The sequence below is a fragment of the Osmerus eperlanus genome, chromosome 9 (assembly GCF_963692335.1).
Source record: "Osmerus eperlanus chromosome 9, fOsmEpe2.1, whole genome shotgun sequence".
NCBI classification, from domain to species: domain Eukaryota; kingdom Metazoa; phylum Chordata; class Actinopteri; order Osmeriformes; family Osmeridae; genus Osmerus; species Osmerus eperlanus.
In genome coordinates this window covers 2,326,387-2,349,642 of record NC_085026.1, presented here as the reverse complement: position 1 = coordinate 2,349,642, position 23,256 = coordinate 2,326,387, and the positions used below count along the sequence as shown (strand labels likewise).

The 23,256-nt window shown below is 49.1% G+C and overlaps 2 protein-coding genes across 2 annotated transcripts in view; both read left to right on the top strand.

Annotated features, from left to right (window-relative positions):
* Positions 1 to 20,892, top strand: part of stard9 (StAR-related lipid transfer (START) domain containing 9) — a 44,062-nt gene extending 23,170 nt beyond the window's left edge. Inside the window, exons 8-33 of the mRNA XM_062469483.1 lie at positions 729 to 871; positions 999 to 1,066; positions 1,358 to 1,455; positions 1,651 to 1,775; positions 1,806 to 1,896; positions 2,151 to 2,248; positions 2,626 to 2,703; positions 2,972 to 3,046; positions 3,146 to 3,325; positions 5,066 to 5,117; positions 5,338 to 5,463; positions 6,391 to 6,473; positions 6,688 to 6,749; positions 7,622 to 7,812; positions 7,981 to 8,467; positions 8,613 to 15,710; positions 15,804 to 16,004; positions 16,174 to 16,357; positions 16,494 to 16,640; positions 16,813 to 16,912; positions 17,030 to 17,193; positions 17,378 to 17,442; positions 17,729 to 17,931; positions 18,464 to 18,543; positions 18,760 to 18,918; positions 19,172 to 20,892. Of these exons, the coding sequence (XP_062325467.1) occupies positions 729 to 871; positions 999 to 1,066; positions 1,358 to 1,455; positions 1,651 to 1,775; positions 1,806 to 1,896; positions 2,151 to 2,248; positions 2,626 to 2,703; positions 2,972 to 3,046; positions 3,146 to 3,325; positions 5,066 to 5,117; positions 5,338 to 5,463; positions 6,391 to 6,473; positions 6,688 to 6,749; positions 7,622 to 7,812; positions 7,981 to 8,467; positions 8,613 to 15,710; positions 15,804 to 16,004; positions 16,174 to 16,357; positions 16,494 to 16,640; positions 16,813 to 16,912; positions 17,030 to 17,193; positions 17,378 to 17,442; positions 17,729 to 17,931; positions 18,464 to 18,543; positions 18,760 to 18,918; positions 19,172 to 19,273 (10,460 nt within the window). The 3' untranslated portion in view covers positions 19,274 to 20,892. The remainder of the gene's footprint in view (positions 1 to 728; positions 872 to 998; positions 1,067 to 1,357; positions 1,456 to 1,650; positions 1,776 to 1,805; positions 1,897 to 2,150; positions 2,249 to 2,625; positions 2,704 to 2,971; positions 3,047 to 3,145; positions 3,326 to 5,065; positions 5,118 to 5,337; positions 5,464 to 6,390; positions 6,474 to 6,687; positions 6,750 to 7,621; positions 7,813 to 7,980; positions 8,468 to 8,612; positions 15,711 to 15,803; positions 16,005 to 16,173; positions 16,358 to 16,493; positions 16,641 to 16,812; positions 16,913 to 17,029; positions 17,194 to 17,377; positions 17,443 to 17,728; positions 17,932 to 18,463; positions 18,544 to 18,759; positions 18,919 to 19,171) is intronic.
* A 441-nt stretch (positions 20,893 to 21,333) lies between these two features.
* Positions 21,334 to 23,256, top strand: part of sptb (spectrin, beta, erythrocytic) — a 33,053-nt gene continuing 31,130 nt past the window's right edge. The window contains exon 1 of the mRNA XM_062469665.1: positions 21,334 to 21,607. The gene's annotated coding sequence lies outside the window, so the exon portion shown is untranslated. The remainder of the gene's footprint in view (positions 21,608 to 23,256) is intronic.

Sequence of the window (23,256 nt, the reverse complement as noted above, 5' to 3'; positions counted from 1 at the left end):
TTCTGAGGGTGTGTGGTGACGTGAGGTTGATCGGAGTGTGTGTGATGACGGTCTGAGGTTCGCATGAGTGTGTGTGTGTGTGTGTCGGGTGTGTGATGAGCTGTGAGGAACTATAAATATGATTCACCTCGGTAGAGGAAGCAGACTAATTGTCAGATATTTTCCACTGTGAGCTCCACTGAGCTGGATCCTCAGGGAGCAGAGCTGTAGATAGTCACCCATGCTGGCTCTTTATATCCCTGTGACAACAACCTTGCACCCCCTTTGTTGCCCCCCTAAATGCAGAGTCTGAATCATTATAAACATGGTCTTTTGCCTGCAATGCGGTGAAGTAAACTATATGACAACAATAAGGTTTAATGTAACTGGCCCCTCTAACAGTACAACTGCCCCCAGCTTGCCCCCCCCCCCCCCCCCCCAGTTGAAATGATCTTTCCTCACATTCTCTATCTGCACATTCACAAGTCTGTCACTGGACCTTGCTTGCTCACAGTCCCAGTCACCCTTAAATATATTTTGTGTATATTTGAAATTGGATGAGACTCAGCTCTCTTTAAGACACAAATGTGCATGATCGCACCCATCAGAATTCAGAATTAGTTATTGTTAAGTTTAGTGCTGTTCGGTCCATATTCACACTGACTCTGCATTTGAGAAAGGCTTTCTGTAGCATACATATTGTAAATGCTATGTGTGTGTTTGTGTGTGTGTGTGTGTGTGTGTGTCAGACCTTTCTCAACACACAGTGTCAGACTACAGGCGGGCCGTGGATCTCCTTGAGGAGGGCATCGCCAACCGCATCACCGCGGCAACCCACATCCACGATGCCAGCAGCCGCTCCCACGCCATCTTCACCATCCAGTACACCCAGGTCACGACCTCGCCCGACCACCAATCAGGGCCCCCGTCTGCTAGAGCCAGAGCCAGTGACCGAGGGGAGCAGTGTATTGGCGGAGGTGGAGTGTTTGATGGTTTGTGTGTGTGTGTGTCTTCTCCAGGCTATTCTGGAGAACAACCTGCCTTCTGAGATCGTAAGCAAGATCAACTTGGTGGATCTAGCAGGGAGGTAGGTGGGGTGTGCCGTTCTGGTTCAGCCTTTGTGTCTGGAATGGCTTTGACTCTTGTCGAAGATGGGATCCTAACAGCAACTTTGCATTGTTTTGTTGTCAAGTTTGTATCAGTTATAAATAATGTGACAGTCCTTCAACGAAACAGATATGCGTGCGTCATTGTGAAAACAGACTTTTTCCGAAACCTCTGTAAGATGTCTGTGTTGTCCTTGAGCCAAGCTGCCCCCCAGTGGATGAACTGTGGAACACCTCTGTAGCGTTCTGTTGCCCGGGTCTGTGTTTGACAGTGAGAGAGCCGACCCCCACTACTGCAGGGACAGACTGACAGAAGGATCCAACATCAACAAGTCCCTGGTCACCCTGGGCATCGTCATCTCGGCCCTGGGTAAACACGGGGGGGGGGGGGGTCATGGGATTAACATATGGACAGAGTATGGACCGAGGCAGGATTGCATACGAACACTGTAGAATGGGATGGCGACCGGTCAAATTCCCCATTTCTGCTCTCGCTCCAGTACCTGTGTACACCTTGCTTAACGGTCCTATTCCTGTCTGTCTTCTTACCCCCCCTCCCCCTCAGCCCAGAACTCCCAGATGTCCAGCAGCAGCCAGAGCATCAACAGCGTGGCCAGTGAGGGGGAGGGCAGCGTGATGGGCAGCCAGGCCAGCGTGATGGGCAGCCAGGCCAGCTCTCTGTCTGGGGGAGCGGGGGGGGGAGGAGGGGGAGGGGGGAGGAGGCACTGCTTCATCCCCTACAGAGACTCGGTCCTCACCTGGCTCCTGAAGGACAGCCTGGGAGGAAACTCCAAGACCATCATGATCGCCAGTAAGGAACTGGACCTCCTAACAGTTTGACCCCAGTGTTGGTTGTACCCCACGATGTCAGTCATATGTGTGTAATGACTTCTCCCTGTGGTAATGATTACTTGTTCGATGTAACTACTACTTCCTGTGTGTAGCAAAACTTCGGTGTGTGTAATGATTACTTCCTCTATGTCATGACTGCTTCCTGTGTCATGTCTACTTCCTGTGTGTCGTGTCTACTTCCTGTGTGTCATGACTACTTCCTGTGTGCTGCAGCTGTCTCCCCCTCCTGCTCCAGCTACAATGAGACTCTTAGCACGCTACGCTACGCAGCCCATGCCAGGAACATTGTCAACAAGCCCCGCGTCAATGAGGTACATGCTCTGGAGACCTGGCTGTGTGTGTGTGTATGTGTGTGTGTGTGTGTGTGTGTGTGCGTGTGCGTGTGTGTGCGTGTGCGTGTGCGTGTGTGTGTGTGTGTGTGTGTGTGTGTGTGTGTGTGTGTGTGTGTGTGTGTGTGTGTGTGTGTGTGTGTGGGTGGGTGGGTGGGTAGGTAGGTAGGTACTTTTATTGATCCCAAAGAGAAATTGTAGGAACTTACACGACCGTGTGTGTTGTGAGTGTGACGTGTGTGTGTGTCTTCCTCTCTGGTGTGTGTTGTGAGTGTGAAGTGTACTTCTCTGGTGTGTTGTGTGCGTGTGATGTGGTTCAGTGGTGTTTGTTGTGCTCCATTGTTCTGTGCTTGCTGCAGGATGCCAGTGTGAGGCTGATCAGGGAGCTGCGCCAGGAAATCGACCGTCTGAAGAGCATGCTGCTCAGCTTCGAGATGGTAGGCTGTTCCTCCAGGAACCACACGCTACTGAACCACACACTACTGAACCACACACTCTAAACCACACACTCTGAACCACACACTGAACCACACATCACTGAACCACACTCTGAACCACACACTACTGAACCACACACTACTGAACCACTCACTCTGAACCACACACTCTACACTCTGCTGCTGGTTGTCCCCTCATACTTTTGGTGATCAGAGTTGACCAATCACACATGTCCTTCCCCCCCCCCCCCCCCTCCCCCCCCCGCAGCGTAACCCCAGTCCATCTCTGAGCGACGAGAGGGATGGAAACCTCTCTGATATTGTGCTGCAGAACGAGCTGAAGGTGACTGAACATGCCTGACAAGCTTCCTGAAACATCTGGCTGCTCACATCCCAGACACACCCCTGACACTCCTCTCCGTGTGTGTGTGTGTGTGTCCAGGTGGAGCAGCTGACTAAGGACTGGTCAGAGAGCTGGCGGGATAAGCAGGAGCTGCTGGAGCAGTACAGTGTTGACATTAACAGAGACCGGGCTGGTTTCCTCATCCACTCCCTGCTGCCCCACCTTGTCACACTAGACAGAGACGTCCTCAGCACTGGGGTCACTTTCTACCATCTCAGGGTACACGCGCGCGTACACGGAGGCAGACATAAAGTACACACACAGTCAGACATGCAGTACACACACAGTGTGCCCATGCATGCAAGCAAGCAAGCATGAACACACACACACACTCAAACGCACAGTACACACACACTCAAACGCACAGTAGACACACACGCTCAAACATGCAGTCACTCAAACGCACAGTACACACACACTCAAACGCACAGTAGACACACACGCTCAAACATGCAGTACACTCAAACATGCAGTACACACACACACACGCATGCACGCGCACACACAACACAAGCATGCATACCAACACAAGCAGACACAGAGACACACTGCACATCGGTATCAACGTTAGTGAGACACGCAGCCAACTCGCATTCTATTTATACCCTGATGATGCTACTATATATACTACTATACCCCAAACTTCTGTCCTGCTTCGGTGAAGTGGACTCTTTCTGTCAGCTGCCTGACTGAGACCTTCTTTGTTCCCTCCGCTAGACACTTCCTCCTTGCTCTTCTTTCTCTGTCTCTGCGTCCTGCTCCGAAATAAAACAAAACAGAACTCTTGAGACGAGGTGCGTTCTTTCTTTCTTTTTCCTCGTGTCACTCCTCCCTTCACTGTCCTTGTGTCCTCGTGTCACTCCTGCCTCCGCTGTCCTCGTGTCACTCCTGCCTTCACTGTCCTCGTGTCACTCCTGCCTCCGCTGTCCTTGTGTCACTCCTCCCTTCTCTGTCCTGTGTCGTCCTCTCTCCTCCCTTCACTGTCCTGTGTCGTCCTCTCTCCTCCCTTCTCTGTCCTGTGTCGTCCTCTCTCCTCCCTTCTCTGTCCTGTGTCGTCCTCTCCTCCCTTCACTGTCCTGTGTCGTCCTCTCTCCTCCCTTCTCTGTCCTGTGTCGTCCTCTCTCCTCCCTTCTCTGTCCTGTGTCGTCCTCTCTCCTCCCTTCTCTGTCCTGTGTCGTCCTCTCTCCTCCCTTTGCTGTCCTGTGTCGTCCTCTCTCCTCCCTTCGCTGTCCTGTGTCGTCCTCTCTCCTCCCTTCTTTGTCCTGTGTCGTCCTCTCTCCTCCCTTCTCTGTCCTGTGTCGTCCTCTCTCCTCCCTTCGCTGTCCTGTGTCGTCCTCTCTCCTCCCTTCTCTGTCCTGTGTCGTCCTCTCTCCTCCCTTCTCTGTCCTGTGTCGTCCTCTCTCCTCCCTTCACTGTCCTGTGTCGTCCTCTCTCCTCCCTTCTCTGTCCTGTGTCGTCCTCTCTCCTCCCTTCACTGGCCTGTGTCGTCCTCTCTCCTCCCTTCGCTGTCCTGTGTCGTCCTCTCCTCCCTTCGCTGTCCTGTGTCGTCCTCTCTCCTCTCTTCACTGTCATGTGTCGTCCTCTCTCCTCTAATGGGTAGAGTAGTAGGGGCTCTGTGGACGGCCGGCTCTCCTGTTTTCTGACAATGTCAAGAATGCCGGCAGGCCTGAGCATTACACCACTTCCTGTATGTTAAGAGCAACGGCCCCCTGGGAGTTTGTGTTCTCCTGTTCAACTCGCCTTCAGTTAGATGAGCCAAACTTCTGTCCAGAGAGGATGTGGTAAACAAATGTTTTCCCTATTTCTTCCCTAACAGACTAGCTGGAGAGCTCTGTGATGATGTCCTGTGTGATAACAGTTTATCTATGTATGTGTTTTAGTAAACCCTCACCTAATGTATGCGTGTGTGTGTGTTTTGTGTCTCCTCTCAATGCTGACATGTGAACCTCTTGGTTGTAGGAGGGGGTGACTCTCATCAGCCCTCAGACCCCACTGGAGGAGCCTCAAATAGGCATGTGACCTGCACTCTCATTTACACTACAGCTTATTAACTTAGCTTTCATCCAAAATGACAGATAGGGCTCTCCTGGCCTTTTCAGTCCAGCCTAATGTGAAATATATATTTGTACGCAAAGTAGTAAAAATATAGCATAGGATCAGAATTGCTCAATTAACTTGCATGTTTAAAGAGAAAAGTAATCCTGAGTAACGGCTGAATGTTTCCCCTCCAGTGCTGCAGGGCGGCGCCACCTGTGAGATAGAGAACCGGGGCGGGGTCGTGACCCTCAGGCCACTGCCAGGGAGCGCCTGCATGGTCAACAACAGGGAGGTCACCAAGCCCTGCAGACTGGCACAAGGTCAGAGGTCAAACAGACCACACTCCCTCTCTTTCTCTCTCACTCTACCTCTCTCACTCTCTCTTTCTATCACCCTTTCTCTCTGCCTATAGTAACAGTGCTCTATCTGATGGTCTCTGTGTGTCTATAGTAACAGTGCTGTATCTGATGGTCTCTATGTGTGTATAGTAGCAGTGCTGTATCTGATGGTCTCTGTGTGTCTATAGTAACAGTGCTGTATCTGAAGGTCTCTGTGTGTCTATAGTAACAGTGTTGTATCTGAAGGTCTCTGGGTGTCTATAGTAACAGTGTTGTATCTGAAGGTCTCTGGGTGTCTACAGTAACAGTGCTGTATCTGATGGTCTCTGTGTGTTTATAGTAACAGTGCTGTATCTGATGGTCTCTGTGTGTCTATAGTAACAGTGCTGTATCTGATGGTCTCTGTGTGTCTATAGTAACAGTGTTGTATCTGAAGGTCTCTGGGTGTCTACAGTAACAGTGCTGTATCTGATGGTCTCTGTGTGTCTATAGTAACAGTGCTGTATCTGATGGTCTCTGTGTGTCTATAGTAACAGTGCTGTATCTGATGGTCTCTGTGTGTCTATAGTAACAGTGTTGTATCTGAAGGTCTCTGGGTGTCTACAGTAACAGTGCTGTATCTGATGGTCTCTGTGTGTCTATAGTAACAGTGCTGTATCTGATGGTCTCTGTGTGTCTATAGTAACAGTGCTGTATATGATGGTCTATGTGTCTATAGTAACAGTGCTGTATCTGATGGTCTCTTGTGTGTCTATAGTAACAGTGCTGTATCTGAAGGTCTCTGGGTGTCTATAGTAACAGTGCTGTATCTGATGGTCTCTGTGTGTCTATAGCAACAGTGCTGTATCTGATGGTCTCTGTGTGTCTATAGCAACAGTGCTGTATCTGATGGTCTCTGTGTGTCTGTAGGGTCAGTGATCACTCTGGGAGGAGTCCACAAGTTCCGCTTCAACCACCCAGAAGAAGCAGCCGTCCTCAGAGAACGGAGACGTGTAGGTATTCTTCTGAGCCAGCACTGGTGGTGAGAACGAGGATCCCCATGATTGGGTTTGTTGTGCGGTCCGCAGACTCCTGAGAAGCCAGGCCATTGCAAAATCGCAACAATCAGCCATACAAATGAGATTTGAGGATGTGGATGATGAGGATGATTATCATGAGGATGAATCTGCGTTTGAGGATGATGGTGTTTGATCGTCCCCTCCGCAGGCCAGTGAGGGAGCGCTGACCTGCAGCTATGGTGACCTTCAAACCCTCACCTCGGATTCCAGGTAAAATCTAGGAGAAGACAATGCAGTGTGCCTGTGTACGGCTCATAATGTATGGCTTTCAAATAACTTGTGGCATTTAGGCCGTACATATCTGATATGCTGTACTTACATTTACATTTTTAGTCATTTAGCAGACGCTCTTATCCAGAGCGACTTACAGTAAGTACAGGGACATTCTCCCCGAGGCAAGCAGGGTGAAGTGCCTTGCCCAAGGACACAACGTCATTTGGCACAGCCGGGAATCGAACTGGCAACCTTCAGATTACTAGCCCGACTCCCTCACCGCTCAGCCACCTGACTACTTGCACTAGATACTGTGGAACTAAGGCTTCAGGCATATCGTTCTCAAAGAAGGGAGAGCGAGGAATGAGGGCGAGAGAAGATTCTGAGGGAAAATGAGAGGGTGAAAGAAAGAGAGTGAGCGTAACGAGCTCACTCCAGTCTCTCCTGGAACGACACGGTTTGTTGTTTACAGGACAGACTCGGTCGTTGCTTAGTTACAGCACAGAACGCTGTGTTAAACTCAACAACAGGAACAGTCCTGTAAATCCTGCCAGGCGGCCACACTAGCCTCCCAGGTCTTTATCATGCAAATCCTTAAGGCTACAGGCATCTAACCTCAAACAGCTCTTTGGTAAGATCCGTAGATTGGTCAAAATGTTTAGTTAAGGAGATCTGTTTAAATCATCCGATATTTCTGTATCCTAGTAGTAAAAAGTAGCAGCACTCAATGTACCAAAGTGTCTGTAATTGTCTATTTACATTTGTTAAATTGTATTTTATACAGTGTAAACGATACTTAAGTGTATTTAATTATATTGCATACAGGTATTTAACATGTGATACTTGTTTTGTGTGTTGTTTGTCGACAGTGTTGGAGGTGAGCTCCTGGGTCAGCCTGGTGCCGGGCTAGCCCCCAGTGAGGGGCCTCTCCCCAGGCAGAGACTGGAGGAGCAGCAGAGGTACGTGGAGAGCCTGCGCCAGGAGATCCAGAATGAGCAGAGACGGGCTGAGAGAGACCTGGAGAGAGAGCAGGCTCACCTGAGACAGCAGCACGCCGAGAGTGAGCGCTCGCCTCGTCACCATCCTTCACACCTCTGTACTGTAAAGTCACGTTTAGATTGGACATAGATTGTAATATTCTGTAATATCGATGCTGATGTTTGCTGTTTGTTCTAATGCTACAACTAGCATCAGTTTATATCATAGTTAATGTGTTTTGTTCCTACAGTCCAACAGTGGATCCAACTGGAGACGCAGCGCCTGGCAGCAATAGAGGAGAGGGCGACCCAGGAGTTTGGCGTCCAGACAGACTTCGCCATCTCTACCCCATACCAGGGGACCCTGGAGGATACTGGGGGTCCTGGGGAGCCCAGTTCAGGACCAGTGCCCCCTTCATCCAAGGCGGTGGGCGCCCGGAAGAAGGTGGTGCAGGAGGAGTTGTTGAAGCACCACGCTCTCCGCCGAGCAGAGAGCCGCGTCCGGCGGAAGAGGCTGCACTACCAGCTGGAGAGGATCGCCCGGAAGCGTAATCTTCTGGAGGCCAAGAGGGAACTGCAGCGCCTGGAGAAGGTTCTTCCTCCCGGTGTGGACAGCCCTGGGTCCCCTGAGCTGGGCTCGCCCCCCCGGTCCAGAGGACGGCTCCCGGTCCTGCGCAGGCACTCCTTCTCGGCTGACCTCCTGTCCCGCCTCTACCCTCGACACATGCCCGTCTTCAGGTCAGCGCCGCGTGGAAACCTCACGACGGAGCTGTTAATATGCTCGTGTTCAAACTGAATGGACTAGTGTACCACTTTCACGTCAAGTGTTGCGAGTTTGTAGCCATGTAAATAGTTTGCCTTGTCTTGTTTTTTTCCTCAACAGCCACTTCCTGAGGAGAAATACATCGGTTGAGCTGACCCCAGTGTCTGTAAGCGGCAGGAAATGGGTGTCTGACGAGTGCCTCCCCCGTGAGAGGGCCAGGAGTCGCTCCTGCACCGTGTCGTCCTCACACAGCCAGGGCAGCAGAAGCAGAGGACGCTCCTCGGAGAACCTGGGCCAGACGATCCCAGCAGAGCCTCCCTTGGCTCAGCCCTGCAGACCCCGCCCGGAGAGGAAACCCCTGCTGCCCCAACGGGGACTCCTGTTCAGGGCCAATCCGAATCCAGCAGCAAGCCAGCAGTCACTTCCTGGACCTGCTGCACAGCCAATTAGAAATCTGAAAAGTGGACCAGCGGCAGACAGGTCCGGCCCCCAGAAGGCTCTGTGTAAGGCTGTAAGGGGTCTCCCTCGTGGTAGCAGGGGCCTAGATACCCTCAAGAAGGTGTTCTCTCGCTCCGTGGGTCCAGGGATAAAGAACGCCCTGGCCAGGGTGTTCCGGAAGCCTCCGTCAGGAGTGCAGTGCGGAGGCAGGACGTCCAGGGCGGGTGGCAAGATCTCAAGCCGTTTTCGCTGGAGACAGACCAGAGACAGGCCCACGGGGGACTCGAAGATGAGAAGGAGCAGCATGAAGGTGACGGTGTCGTGCGAGGAACTGGACCAGAGGGCTCTCTCCCAGGCTCCAGGACAGAGACGCTGGCACAGTGCCGAGACCCTGATGAGCCAGACCTGCCGCTGGGTGAAGAGGCAACAGGGACTGGAAGGATGGGTGGAAGTCGAAAACGAGGTGGAGGGAGAAGAGGAGGAGGATGAAGGCTCCTCGGACTGCGACAGCATGTTCTCGCTGGACTCCCTGTCCTCGGCCTACGCCACGGCGCTGGCAGAGCAGCTGAGGCAGGAGGAGATGTTCCACAGCGAGGCGGAGAGTGAAGATAGCCAGATGTCTAAGGACTCCCTGGCTGTGGAGGATAGAGGGGAGCACCACGCAGCTAGACTGGGGCTGAGGCAGACAGTCATCCCCAAACACGCAGTGGTTGCCTTACATCCACGTGTGGGACAGCATATGACCTCCGAGGTTCTGTCAAGGTCAGAGACGGATACGACTCGCAAACGTCCTGAAATGCCTGCTGAGGCCTACTGGAGTCAACATGGCCACCCTAAAGCTAGAGTGAATGGTGAAATTGGAGCCACAGGGGGGGCAGTTACCCAGAGACCACCAGCGACAGAGCTCAAAGACACAGCTTATAAGAGAAGTGAGGAGTGTGGGAAGAGCCCCTCCCTGGCGAGTTACAGCCCTCGTTCTCTCAGTAGCTGCAGTTTAAGGGAACCAGAGACCTTGCTAGCGCTCACGGACGCTTGGTCCTCCACCGATGCAGCAGACAGTCCCAGAATGCACAGGGCCTCTCTGGCCCAGAGGAAGAGAATGGTATTTACTGCTGTGAACAGCAGCAGCTGCAGCCTTAGTCCCACCAGTGTGGAACTCTCAGATAGCCAGAGCAGATCTGGAAGCTATAGCTCTGTGTCTACCGAGGGGGATCATGTGACTGTGGAGGAACACAGACTTGAGGTTTCAGAGGGGAGCCTAGATACTCTGGATTTCCCTGATTTTCAGTTCCTCTCAACCCCAGAGCGTCTAACAATGGCAGTTAGTCCGGAACCAATGTGTGTGAAACAATTTGAAGGACTCTCCCAAACTATGGAGAACATAGACAATGTAGGTGGCCGCCAAATTATTGAGACGGAGACTCTCTTACAAGAGCCTGGCTCTAGTACTGACTGTAAGAATGAGAATATCCTTTCAGCATCACAGCCTACAATGTCAAGTGAGCCCGGAACACCACAGGTGTCAGTTCTTGCTGATGTGTCTCCTGAAAGAGTTCCAGAAATAGCCATAGACATCAATGTGTTTTCCTCAAGTCATCAATCAAAAGCTATTTTATTGCCTTACTCTGAAAATGAAAGTGAACTGCTGAGCGAGGTGTTTGACATTGAAAGTGTCTCGAATGTTTCCTGTGAAGACACTGAGCTATGCTATGAAAAGAAAGTTAGCATGAAAGTGAAAGACACAGAGTCGTGCGAGGTCACAAATACCAAAGACATGTTACTTAACAGTGACAAAATTCTGCAAAAGCTTGAAACCAAAGAGCCTGACAGCCAGTGTGCACAAACAGAGCAGGAAGCTCTTAAACCAACCAGTAAAAATTCCAGGAAGAGAAACCAAGTCAATCAGGATTCTTTTGTCGGCAGCTTGAAAATACCAAAGAGGAGCAATGAAGGGGACCTGGTAACGTTGTCCTCTAGTCCAGTCAGAACCATCTTGGCAGTTGGTCCTGACAACAATAACAATGGCGGTGACTTAAAAGGGAAGTTGTCTGTCTTGGCAAGTGATAACCCCAGGTTTTCCCAATCAAACCATACAGAGGATGGCTTCAGGCAGGACACACCAGCTGAAGTGTCAATGGCAGTGCCGGGGACCACATCCAGTGAAAATGAAAGGCCCAGTGGGAAGTGGAAAGATGCTGTATGTGACTGTAAATCTGGTGGCGTGGGCGGCCATGAAGCCATTCTTTTAGAAGATGGGGGAGTAACTTTGAAGAGAGAGGGAGAGAGAAATGAAAGGGAAGACGTTGAAAGCCGGGGGGACAAACCACAGACGGATAGAAAAAGGAGGGAGAGAGAGAATATATCCCCGCAACCACCTAGAGACAGGGACAGTAGCGAGCTAGACCTGAGGATCTCAGAAGTTGTGATGGAGCACATGAAGATGTCACTGACAGATGGAGGTGTTTATAAAAGGGACGTGGAGATAGAGAGTGAAAGCCTCACATGCGATCCATTAACCAGACAGCCGGCCATGGTGGATCATTCCCCAGCTATAGCTGCTAATCTTGCTTCTGCTTTGTTAGAAAAACATCAAGACTATTCAGAGTGGCTTAGAAAAGACACCAGAACAGACCAGACGGTAACACACTACAGAGAGATTGGAGAGCCCTCTACACTCATCAAAAACTATTCACTTTGTACAGAAAAAATCCACCTTTTTCCTCTTGTTAGTCTGGACATAAGCGATGGATCAGCAGAGATGTTCCAGGGGAACGAAGGAGGAAATGCTACTCAGACATGCACCGACCGTCAAAGCTCTGTAGATGTTCAACTTGACCAGAGGGGAAACCAACATGTACATGTGGTCAGTTCATCTTCACCGAAGTTCAGTACTGGAGATTTAGATCTGAATGCTGGAAGGATTTACCAAGGAGAGAATAATAAACCAGGCATGAGTGAGAGGGTTGAAATTGTACACCAGATTCAGAATACAAATGATTGTTTTAGAACAACATTGTTTCATCCAGCGAAGGATCCTCCTCCTACTCAATATTTTACTGTTGATTGCCAAAAGATAGAATTGGTTCAGACTATGAATCCTGACAGTGACGTTAAGCAGCCGAGCCACCATCACAAACCCTTTACAATACAGGGGGGGAGTTTTTCCGGGGATGTTTCCACCTCAGCCAAGGAATGCTCTACGCCTCAGGAGGTTTTGGCCCAACCAAAATCAACAAAACTTCCCAAAAATTCTACTACTTTACTGATAGCTGTGGAATTGTCATCCGATAAGTCAAGTAGTAGTCAATATTCACCAGACAAACAAAATGGGAATCAGAGTCATCCGAATGAGTCTGTAGATGTCCAAGGTCTATCTGCCAGTCCTGAAACTCTAAATCCACAAAGAAATCACCCTGGTCACCAAAGAGACATAAACCTTAATCAGCCATTGCTTGCTCAGCCCATCTATCCACAAACTCAATTAGATAATGCCCCTCATGTTTTTGTGAATGTTGGTGCTAGGGATAATCAAGCCAATATGAAGGATGATCAATACCGGCTTGGGAAACGGCTGACTGTTGGGTGCTCCAAGAATAACCTTGCCCTCACTCTCAGACAACTGGCCAAAGATGAGGAAGAGTCAGTGACGAATCAACTCCCGACAAAGTCTCCTTTGATAACACCAATGGAGAAGTCTTTGCCTGGTATAGCTTCATCTCCCAACATACCACAAGGAAGTAGGGATGGTAGCATAAAGATATTGGCTGATAGTTGTGGAGATTACAGATCCAAAGAGGGAGATGCCAAGACTAATTGTAAACAGAGACATTCTATTGGCGCCAGCAAAAAGGGAAAGTCAAAGAGGTTCCGAAGGGTTCAGGCTCAAATCCTTCCTAGTTCCTCATCAGACTCGACTCTCAAGTCTTCTTCAGATGAAGAGGAGAACATCATCAGAGTTAACCGAAACAGGTGCTCGCCAACATCAAGGCTAAAGATTGGCTCTCATAGAAGTGGACAGCCAGACGTCGCTCTAGTTAGCGGAGTAGCCGTCGCTTCATCAAAGCCCAAAGTTACGACCATTAAGGAAACTTGTCGAGCCAGTGGTAGACGTGGGAGGGATTCTGGAGTCTGTGTGTCCCAGAAAGAGCATGGTGTGACGGCACGATCCCTTCACGTGGTTGAGGTGGAGAAAAGAACCGGTCGAGGGAAAGCCGTGTTCATTAGTATGGCAGAGAGTGAAATGTTGCCTTGCACTCCAAAGCCTAGGGATTCGCCAATGCACTTTGCCTCAAGTGACATAAACCCTTTTGTTCACCAATGGCAGAGTGAGGATGCAGATCAAAGGTGTCACAAAACCCCAGCCTTTGGAAGTGCAGCAGACCTAACTTGCAAATCTCCCTTGCTGAACGGTGTTGAGAAGCACATAACCAGATGCTGCAGTGTGGACAACGGTTTGAATGTGCAGAACTCTCCTTTCAACTCCCACCTCAGCACTTACGCAAACAACAAGGGTCTCTCCAGCACCCTGAGCAGCATTGAAGACTTCCAAGAACCAACCTCCCACAAGTCTCAGCTCAGCCCAGGAAGCGATGGATCCTGTGTCAATCAACAACCCCCTAACATGACAGAAGCCGTCAGGAGCAATTCCTCACGTAACAGTGTTTCTGTTGGGTTGGGGACCAGCTTGGGCCAGGTGGATGAGATCATGCTGGTGTACTCCTCTGAGCAGGAGTCCCAGACCGGTAGACCTCAAGCCTGTGGCATGATGTGTGACCATGGCACCCAGACGACTGGGGATGTCGGAAAGAGAATCCGCCATAGAAGGAGCAGCACTCAGGTACCACAGTCCACCAGGGTTAGAGATGCTAGCAGAGAGTCCAACACCTGGGCTAGCCTCCAAAACATGTCTGAACATCTCTCCCAGCTGATCCACAGTACCTCTGACCTTCTGGGGAACGTCCAATGCATGAGGAACGGGGATGTCTTGAAACGTAGTCCGAGAAACAGTCTGCGACATTTTCAAGTGTCACATTGTTACTCCAAAGATCAGACCAAAAGAGACTGTTCAACCCAAACAGCAGTAGACATTGGTATTCAGACCGAAAAGACTCCAATGCCTGCTCTGAAGAAAATGTCTGTTTACCAATATCCATCCGTTGAGAGATCAAAACCCCATGAGGTCAATGTGATAGTCAAAGTGATTGGCTCAGAAGTTCTCAATGTCTCTCAAGAAGATAACTCTGTGTGTCGAGACAGAGTTCAGACCAAGACGGATGATAAGATCCAAAGCATGCCTGACCTGAGAACGAATGGCTCTCCTATAGTCATAGGATCCATCTGTCAACAAGTTGGCGCCCCACACAAAGTTCTGTCCATGGAGACTGTTGTCCATTGTCCCAATCAACCAAGATCTGCTGTTCACTCAGACCCCTCAAGCGGCCTTAAACCAGAGCTCTCCCCCAGAAGCATTAGAATCTCTGAAATCCTGAGTAGCTCCTTCCAGGATGTCAGCCAAGAGAATTTGAAAATGTGTGCCAACCCTGAAGTTAGCTCTGTAAAACAACAACAACAACAAACCGTGATATACACTGACCGGGCTTCCTCCCCCATCCTCACTGTGGGAGTCAGGCCAGGCCAGGGAAGAGAACAGGCTGTACAACTTCACAAGAAACACCAAACACCCAAAATGCATAATGGAAATAAAGACCAAATGAACAATAAAAAGGCTTGCTGGTCTACACCCTGCCTTGATCTCCTCGTCAGGGAACATCGAACATCCCTGTCTTTAACAGATCGCGGTGAAATGTGTGAGCTAGATTCGAGTGACGGTTCCATCAATAAATCAGAGTCTGTATCACTTGAGAATGTAAGTGAACTGAGACATTCAAGCACCAAAGAAATGGATGAACGCTCAGTCAGTTCATCTGCAGACAATGAAAGTAGATGTCCAATGACAGAACTAAGAGACACCACCTTTTCCAACCCTACCAAGCAGAAGACTTCTTGCCAAAGTCTGAGATGGTCAATATCTTCCCTTTCCAGTAATGGAATAACCATGCCGAACCACACCCCTCTCACAAGACAGTCTGGTGCGTGCCGACAAGAAGGAACATCGGTTTCTACCCTGGAACACCTCCAGAGCTACAAGCGGAGGACGACCGCGTTTCACCACAGGGAATTAGAAGATCCAGGGGAGTACCACGACGGTGGTTATGACCCCACCCCGATCAGTAAGAGGACTATCCAGCTTCAGGAGGATGACCTAAAGTCGCTAGCTCCTAGCGAGTGCAACACAGATGTCCTGGTGAACATAAACCCCATCGCTAATCCGTCCCCACAGCCTGAGCACGGTCTGGTGCCTGAGGACCTGCCGATGCACAACAAGTTCACCAGCTGGTCCGGGATCAGTCACCAGCTTACAGAGAGACGGACCAGTGGCACAAACAAACCAGCTGCTTGTCCCCCCGACAATCCTGAGGTGAGGAGGAGGAGCCAGGCGAAGTGGGATGAGATGGAGAGCAAGCATGGTTCAAGCCTGGGTCCAGAGAACCTGGGCTCGAGGGATAGGAAGAGTAGGGAGATCGAGAGATTGCGGAAGGAGAGGGAGCAGGTTATGTCTACTGTGCATCTCCACATGAATCCACACCAGCTAACTGTGGAGCTGACGGAGGCAAAGCTGCACTACGGTCTGGGCGAGACAGACACTCTCCTGAAGATGCTGTCGTCTGGATCCAGAGAGGAACCCTCGTCTGTCCCCTCAAACCAGCAGCTCTATGACGGGTAAAACCCGAATTCTTCCAATTTGATCAAGACATGCGTGATGGTCATGGGTATACCATTTGAGATGATTCAATCTCTTTGCTCTCTTCCCAGACACAGGAGGAGTATTGAGGGTTTGAGGCTGGAGAGGGAGGCCCGGCTCCAGACCTACCGTCGGGCCCGCAGCCTCAGCCCCAGTAAACACCCCCGCTCCCCTCCTCAGGAAGACCTCACCTCCTCTAGGGTCTCCGCCCTGCCCAGCCGCCGCAAGGACTACTTGCAGCAACTCCGCCAGGAGGTGGTTGACAGCACCAGGTATCTTGTGTCGTTTAAGTGATGGATATGTGACTGTCTGGACTAGGCAGAATCCAAATGACAATACTTGTTGTTTAAATCCCTCGCTACGATGATAAAGGACCTCGAGTCAAAGTGTGAGTTATTTTGTTTCTCAAATTTGTCGGCCACTTTTTTTGTCTTCTCCCAGGATTCCGGATCCACCGCGAGGAGAGGGTCATTACCCGTCTGAGATCGAGCAGCTGTTGCGTGACTACGGCCGCGCCCGAGAGGAGGCCAGGACGGAGATCGCCCGGGCACGAGAACGCCTCAGGGAAAGAACGGAGCAGGAGAAGAGACGTTTGCAGCAACAAGCTCTCTCTCAGGTGGTCACGGTTAGTTCCAGAAGCTTCCAAATCTCAATGGATGAAACGGACAAATGTCTCCCTTCCTAAGGATGTCAGTCTGTCAGTCTTCCTTCCAAACTTTGTCCAACATGTCCCCCCCCCTCTTCTGGTATCTGCCCTGTAGGATGACTTGCGTCATCGGACCCGGATCAGCAGCAGTACTCTGTGTACTGGGTCGAGTCTTAGCTTGTCCTCAGGACCCACCTCAGGCTACAACAGTGGCAACACCACCCACCTGAAAGATGGCTGCAGACCCACGCTCACTGTACAGGTCCAGACACTGCCTTCACTGTATAGAATCAAATTAATGTTATAGACACTTCTAGAAAGTTCTAGATTGTTAGATTGAATCTGAGATACTAATCACCATGGAGGTTCTAGCTTTCAACCAAAAGATTAAAATGTAAGATTTGTTTAAAATTGTGTCTGTTTCATCTTGTCAGGCCCAAGGAGTCCATGAAGATGGGCTGAGTTCCAGGGCTCGTCCACCTCTGGCCGGTTCTCAGGGAATTAGGAGCCAACGTGCCTGGCTATCTGTGCAGGGTGAGGAGCCTGAGCGCTGGGGAGGGACATCCTTCCTCCAGCCTCTTTGTACAGTACAACACAATGATGGAAGATGGAATTATACATGTTTGATTCAAAACGTTGTTTTCCTCATAGATGTTCGCCTTGAGCCTGGGGTCCTGACCTTTGATCCTCTGATGTCATCGCCATCATCGCCTACCTCCCTACGCCAGCGCACCGCCTCGTTTGGCTCCTCCTCCTCCATCTCCACAGCCTATCAGGACATCACGTCTTGCCTGCTTGGCCGAGCGTTGGCTGAGGTAAATATACGATGCATGACCTTCCCCTCAGGAGCCTTTTATCTCCCTGTTATGGTGAGGCTTGTTCATTGTTTGTACAGGATCCAGATACATGCTGTTCCAATCTCCACTCCATGAATGATGGATGTAATGTAAATGGATTTATTCTATGATCTGTATTAAGTAGCTCGTTTTGTTTCCCTAGGTGCGCTTGGCTGCTGGCGGGGACATAGGGAACCTGGTGATGGGCAAAGCCACTGCTGGATGGAGGTGACTTGAATGTCAATTTGTCAATTCACAATGATGATCTAGTGTCCTATTCTGTATTGGTCACCTCTCTATTTCTCTCTCCTTCTCCTCCCCCCTCCCTCTGTCTATGTCTCTCTCCCTCTCCTCCCCCCTCCCTCTGTCTATGTCTCTCTCCCTCTCCTCCCCCCTCTTTCTGTCTTCTGTGTGTGTGTGTGTGTTTGTCTGTCTCTCCCTCCTTCTTTATCTCCCTGTATTGCTCCTGTCCTGTCTCTTTCTTTCCCTCTTACTCTCTCTTTCTGCTCTCTAGGTATCAAGGTAGTGAGCGAGGGGTCCAGGCCTACCACAGGCCCTCATCCAGCCCGTCCATGCATGGCTTCCTGGGGGCGGCGGAGCTAGACAGGCCCCTGGCCAGCTTGTGGGGCCTGGTCAGAGAGCCTTCCAAGACCAACCTCCTGCACCTGTCCGTCCGCTCAGCCTGGACACAACCACTAGATGGCAGCACCCAGCTGGGTGAGTCAGCTGCCTAGTGGAGCTACTGATACAGGCTTGTCTAGACTTCCATGCTGGAGCTATCTACCATTGGACCGTTACAAGTTCCAACTTCTTGGGACGTACACCTGCCTTGTTAATACAATCTGCACTTCTCTTGATAAGTGTCTGTATGTCTCTCTCCCCTCTCTCATCATGGTGTGTGTGTCTCTCCCCTCTCTCTCTCATCATGGTGTGTGTGTCTCTCCCCTCTCTCTCACATCATGGTGTGTGTCTCTCTCCCCTCTCTCTCACATCATGGTGTGTGTCTCTCTCCCCTCTCTCTCTCATCATGGTGTGTGTCTCTCTCCCCTCTCTCTCTCATCATGGTGTGTGTCTCTCTCCCCTCTCTCTCATCATGGTGTGTGTCTCTCCCCTCTCTCTCATCATGGTGTGTGTCTCTCTCCCCTCTCTCTCTCATCATGGTGTGTCCCCCCCTCTCTCTCTCACATCATGGTGTGTGTCTCTCTCCCCTCTCTCTCTCATCATGTTGTGTGTGTCTGTCCCCCTCCAGTGTACCTGGTGACAGACCCGTCCTCATGCCATCTGAAGCAGCCCAGAGACTTCTGCTGTGTCAGCACCGAGGCCAGACAGGTCAGCGCTGTCACACTCCCTAACAAACCTCCACAGGAACACCTCTCAGTGTCTCCTTTACTCAGGTCCCCCAAATAAGTCCTCAAGAGCTACTAGTGGAGGGATAGGTTTACACTCCAACCCTGCTCCTGGAGAGATACCCTCCTGTAGGTTTTCACTAGGTTTCCAGGAACAGTAATTCACATGACCTGCTAACTTGGTCCTCCTGTCTCCCAGGGCGACCTGTGTGTGCTGGCCATGCAGTCTGTGTTTGAGGAGTCCCTCCCTCGCCCCAGCATGGACATCGTCCGCGCCGAGATGTTGCCCAGCGCCTGGCTCCTCCAGCCAATCACACGTGGCGGCAGAGAGGTTGTCCGTGTCATCTTCCTGCTGCAGGTGAGACAGGGTGGTTGTGTAACAGCTGGTGTTGAGTGTTGTGCCTGATATATTGTTTTTGTTTACCAATAACTTATTTTTCTTTTCTCTACCTCTTTCTCTGCTCTCTCTACATCTCTTTCACCTCCACTTCTCTCTCCATCTTTCTCTCCCTCCACCCATCTCTAAACCTTCCTTCTCTATCTTCCTACACCATCCGCCTCTCTCTTCCTCCACATGTAACCTCTCCCTCCATTCCCTTTCTCTCCTGTAGGTGGACCTTGGCAGCCCCTCCCTCCCCCAGAGAGTTCTGAACGCGGTTGCCAGGAGACAAGCATCGGCCATCGCTGAGCTGGACGCCATCTGCTTGCTCTGACACTCCAGGAGCGAACACACACACACGTAGCATTGAGCACTTAGACTAAACACCCCAGTGTGGGACTGGTCTCTCTTTCAATTTGCACCCAACTTTATTTACTTGACTTCTTTTATTTCTATGAAGAGCACTGATGTTATGTTGATCTTGTGATCATGCAGTTTTTTATATGGAGTTACTATTTTTTCATAAATTCCTTTTTTTAATTATTATTGTGTATTTATGTATCATAGGTGTTTGTTAACTAGTGTATAGTAGTACAACTGTACATATGCTTGTAACAATTCTAGTTTTGCCAAAGTTTGAGTGGTCTATATCAAAGACCCATAAATCTTATATGGGTATCAAGGTACAAATTCAGTACAAAAGTTCAGAAACTATATGTACGACCATGTTTGTTCCAATCAAGCACTAAGCCAGTTGAAGACACCAATCTGCTATATAATCTGTGCTAATTCAGTAATGCAGTGAATGGTATCTCTTAATTCAAACTCATAGATGTATTTCTACTTTCTGGTGGTGACCTTTCACACCTCAGGGGCAGTCCCAGATATGACCCGCCTCACCCCCGTCTAGTGTTACTGCAACCTCTGACAAGGCTGACCCCTGCATGCATCCCATTCCAACCCCCCTTTATATTCAAAACACTGATTTTGTTGAAATATATGTAAGTCTCCACTTCCACACTCACTGTCCATCCTGTTAGGGAGTCTAATATATCTGTACTGATAGCTTTGTGTCGATAGTTCTCTGGTTACCAAGGTGATGTTTGGTCACCCTGGTATCCTGTGTTGATGTCACACAGCAGAGCATCAGGGTCTCACACTACCCAGCGGAGAGACTAAAGGTGTTTTCTATGGTATTTCTGTGGTAAAATAGGGGTAAATAAGTTGTTGTAGTTAAGCTACATGTAGGGTACATGTATTGATCGTAACACCCTCATTTGCATAAGATGAGTCAGGAGGATTTGCGTTCTCATCAGTGTGTATTTATTCGTTGTCTGTTATTTATTTCTGTTTCCTCTGTTTCCTGTTGACTGTGCTTTTTAATCAGGACTTTTCGGATGTGGAGTGGAAGACAATGCAATGCTTGAAGTTATAGTAATTGTTTTTCAAAACAATTAACCGTTAATATTAGAATTGTTTATTTTGATTTCTTGCACAAAGCAAAGAATGCAATGAGTAATTTAGTTTTCATTTAATCTTTATGATTTTGTACAATGTGGAGACTATGCATATAGTTTATCTTCAGTATAGTTATCAGTTATACATCCATGCTGGGTTAGACCCAGCACTTAAGCCATACATAATGTATATTAATGACAATTTAAGTCAAGATTGTTGTTGATTGTCTAGCAGTTCCCATGGGAACCAAATAATAAACTGAAGGATAATGTTTCTCCTGGGAAAGCAAGGAAGGAGCTAAATTACAACCATTTGTAATAATTGTGTTTGGCTGCATATTTTGTAAAAATATAGGCCTAAGTGCCTTTTCTACCATGTTGAAATCTATGATTATTTATGCCTTGTTACGGTTATAACCTCTGTGTGTGTTTTCAACGAAATGCAATCTATCTGCATATGTTATTTTCTTAAATATAGCCTACATATTTTTCAAGGTTGTGTTGTCAGAATTACTTGATTCCAATACACCACCAGAATACTGGAGCTTCGTGTGAGTTCTATGCACCTTCATAAGATATCATGCTTTACTACATTTACTAGTGCAACATACACACGCAGTACATTTGACGACTGCATGAAGTAATTTAGAACTTGGCAACTTGACAACAAAAACATTCCACTAAACGGTCGTATAACCTGCATTGACTGCAATGCATTTTAATTAACACATACCAGTGCTATCCTAGTGTATTTCATTGCTGAAGTCAACGTACCCTGTCAATGGGAAACTCGGTAGCAGTACAGTCAGTAGAGGTGACATTTCTGTGATGGGCGGGGGTGTCGGTGTGTTACGATTAGAGGCAGGCAGATGGGCGTCCGGGGTGGGGGCGCTCTGAAGTGTGTCTGCCATTTAAAGTCACCCGCTCATGACTGGAATGTCCGTCCCCTTGCGCGCGGAGATCATGTACATGTAGATGCGTCCAGTTTATTTTTAACGCGCAGGGTGGGTCAAACTCTGGCTGTCGGGAATGACCGTGGTGTGTGCGGCGGCTTTCTATCTCTACCCCTCTCCCTTGCCCCGCTCCAGGACCATACCCTCCGCGTGGAGTCCGCAACCGTGACCCGTTACTGTCCGTTTCAATGGGATTATAATTGACAGAGGAACTTTCAAACACCGTAATTTCAGTCGCAGTAACTGACTCCAGATAAGGTGAGTGTCCTGAGGAAAGTTCTGTTGAGCAGCTACATGGGGTTTATAAAGGTTGTTACTTAAAAAATACTTGATATGAATAATGTTAGATCAGGTTGAAAGTCTAATAGTTGCCCTTAAAGTAACATTTCCCGGCCAGTGAGGGTTATGAGTGAGAAAAATTCCAGTGTTTAAGGCATCCAATGTCTAATTTTGTCACCACCTGTTGCTTCCGTGCAAAAACAACGACTTGTGCCAAATACCTCACCAGCAGATGTATTAGTTGGTACATTTATTGTGCTACTTTTGTCGTCCAGTATCGAATTATTTGGGGTGATGAATAGTTTTTGGTGTGTTTTTGGTGGTTGGCAGTGATCTTTGAGACCATCCACTGTAGGCCTCAATGTAGCCAAATGTTCAGACAGTTATGCGTCCTATGAGTCTTAACGGTCCTGTTGACTGTTCCCCGCCCTCTAGAAATGCGCTTTCACCTTCTTCATCACGTCTCATACAATACGTTTGTTTTTATTTGATCCATTCCCGGTTACGGGAGTTCTTTCACAACATCATATTGTACACTTTATACCTACGTTTTTATACACTATTTCTACAAATGTGTTTTTGCAATATCTACATTACTCGTGTCCTTGGCTTTACCTAAAACAGCCTAATTATATTGACAAGATCATTTATTGACATGGAAAGTGGCAAGGCCTCTCTGTTGCTCCATCTGCTTGTAGACTTGTAGAGTGGAAGGCAATTTTGAGGTAACCTAATAGGGAAACTGTATCATGGCACTCAAACTCTCTCTTGCTGTCTCTTTCTTTCTCTCTCCCGCTCCCTCATCTCACTCTATTTCTTTCTCAGTCACTCCCTCTCTCCCTCTCTTTTATTCTCTATCTTCCTTTGCCAAACAAAGCACCTTCAATATCAGTGAATGAAGTCAGCTGCGTGCCGTCAAATTATGTGCAAGTTTTCAGAGTTCCCCTTAAAAGGGAAAACCTGCACACCCCAGTGTAACTATTCCAACAGTCTGAACATGTGAGTGACTGTAAACACTTTCCAGAACGACGTTATTATCGACCTGCTCTCTCCTCCATAGTGACCCCTCTCAAGATCAAGCCGGGCATTGTAATAGTGGATACCAGATCAGATACTACAGTACCCTGGGATATCTTACCCAGTAATGGATTTGACTCAGTGATTGATGTGAAAGCATGCAGCCTGCTGGGTTCAGAGGTGTGGCTGCTGGCGGGATGTCTGGTATCTCTTGGCTAGGTGTGTGGAGCAGCAGAGGCAGTGTAGATCCATGAGCTCATAGACGGCTTGGAGTAGAAGGAATGGGAATAGGTTTACACATATCTCTCTCTCTCTCTCTCTCTCTCTCTCACTTTGATCACTTTGAAGGAACAGCAGACACTGGTTCTCTTAATGGATTTATTCATGAAGTAACATTGTTCTGGTTGTGAGAGTCATGGGTTGGAATCAACTCCAAGTGGGCGCGTGTATCACATGACCTTGAGACATCCATAAGTGCATCAGTGGTTTCCTGTTCTAATGGACTAAGCACCTCCTCAGGCTTCTCTGACATGTCTCTGCTGCCAGTTGAGACAGCTGCTCAAGAGAGTCCCAGTGAAGCTGGGCACCTCCTAGCCATGCAGAGACTGCCC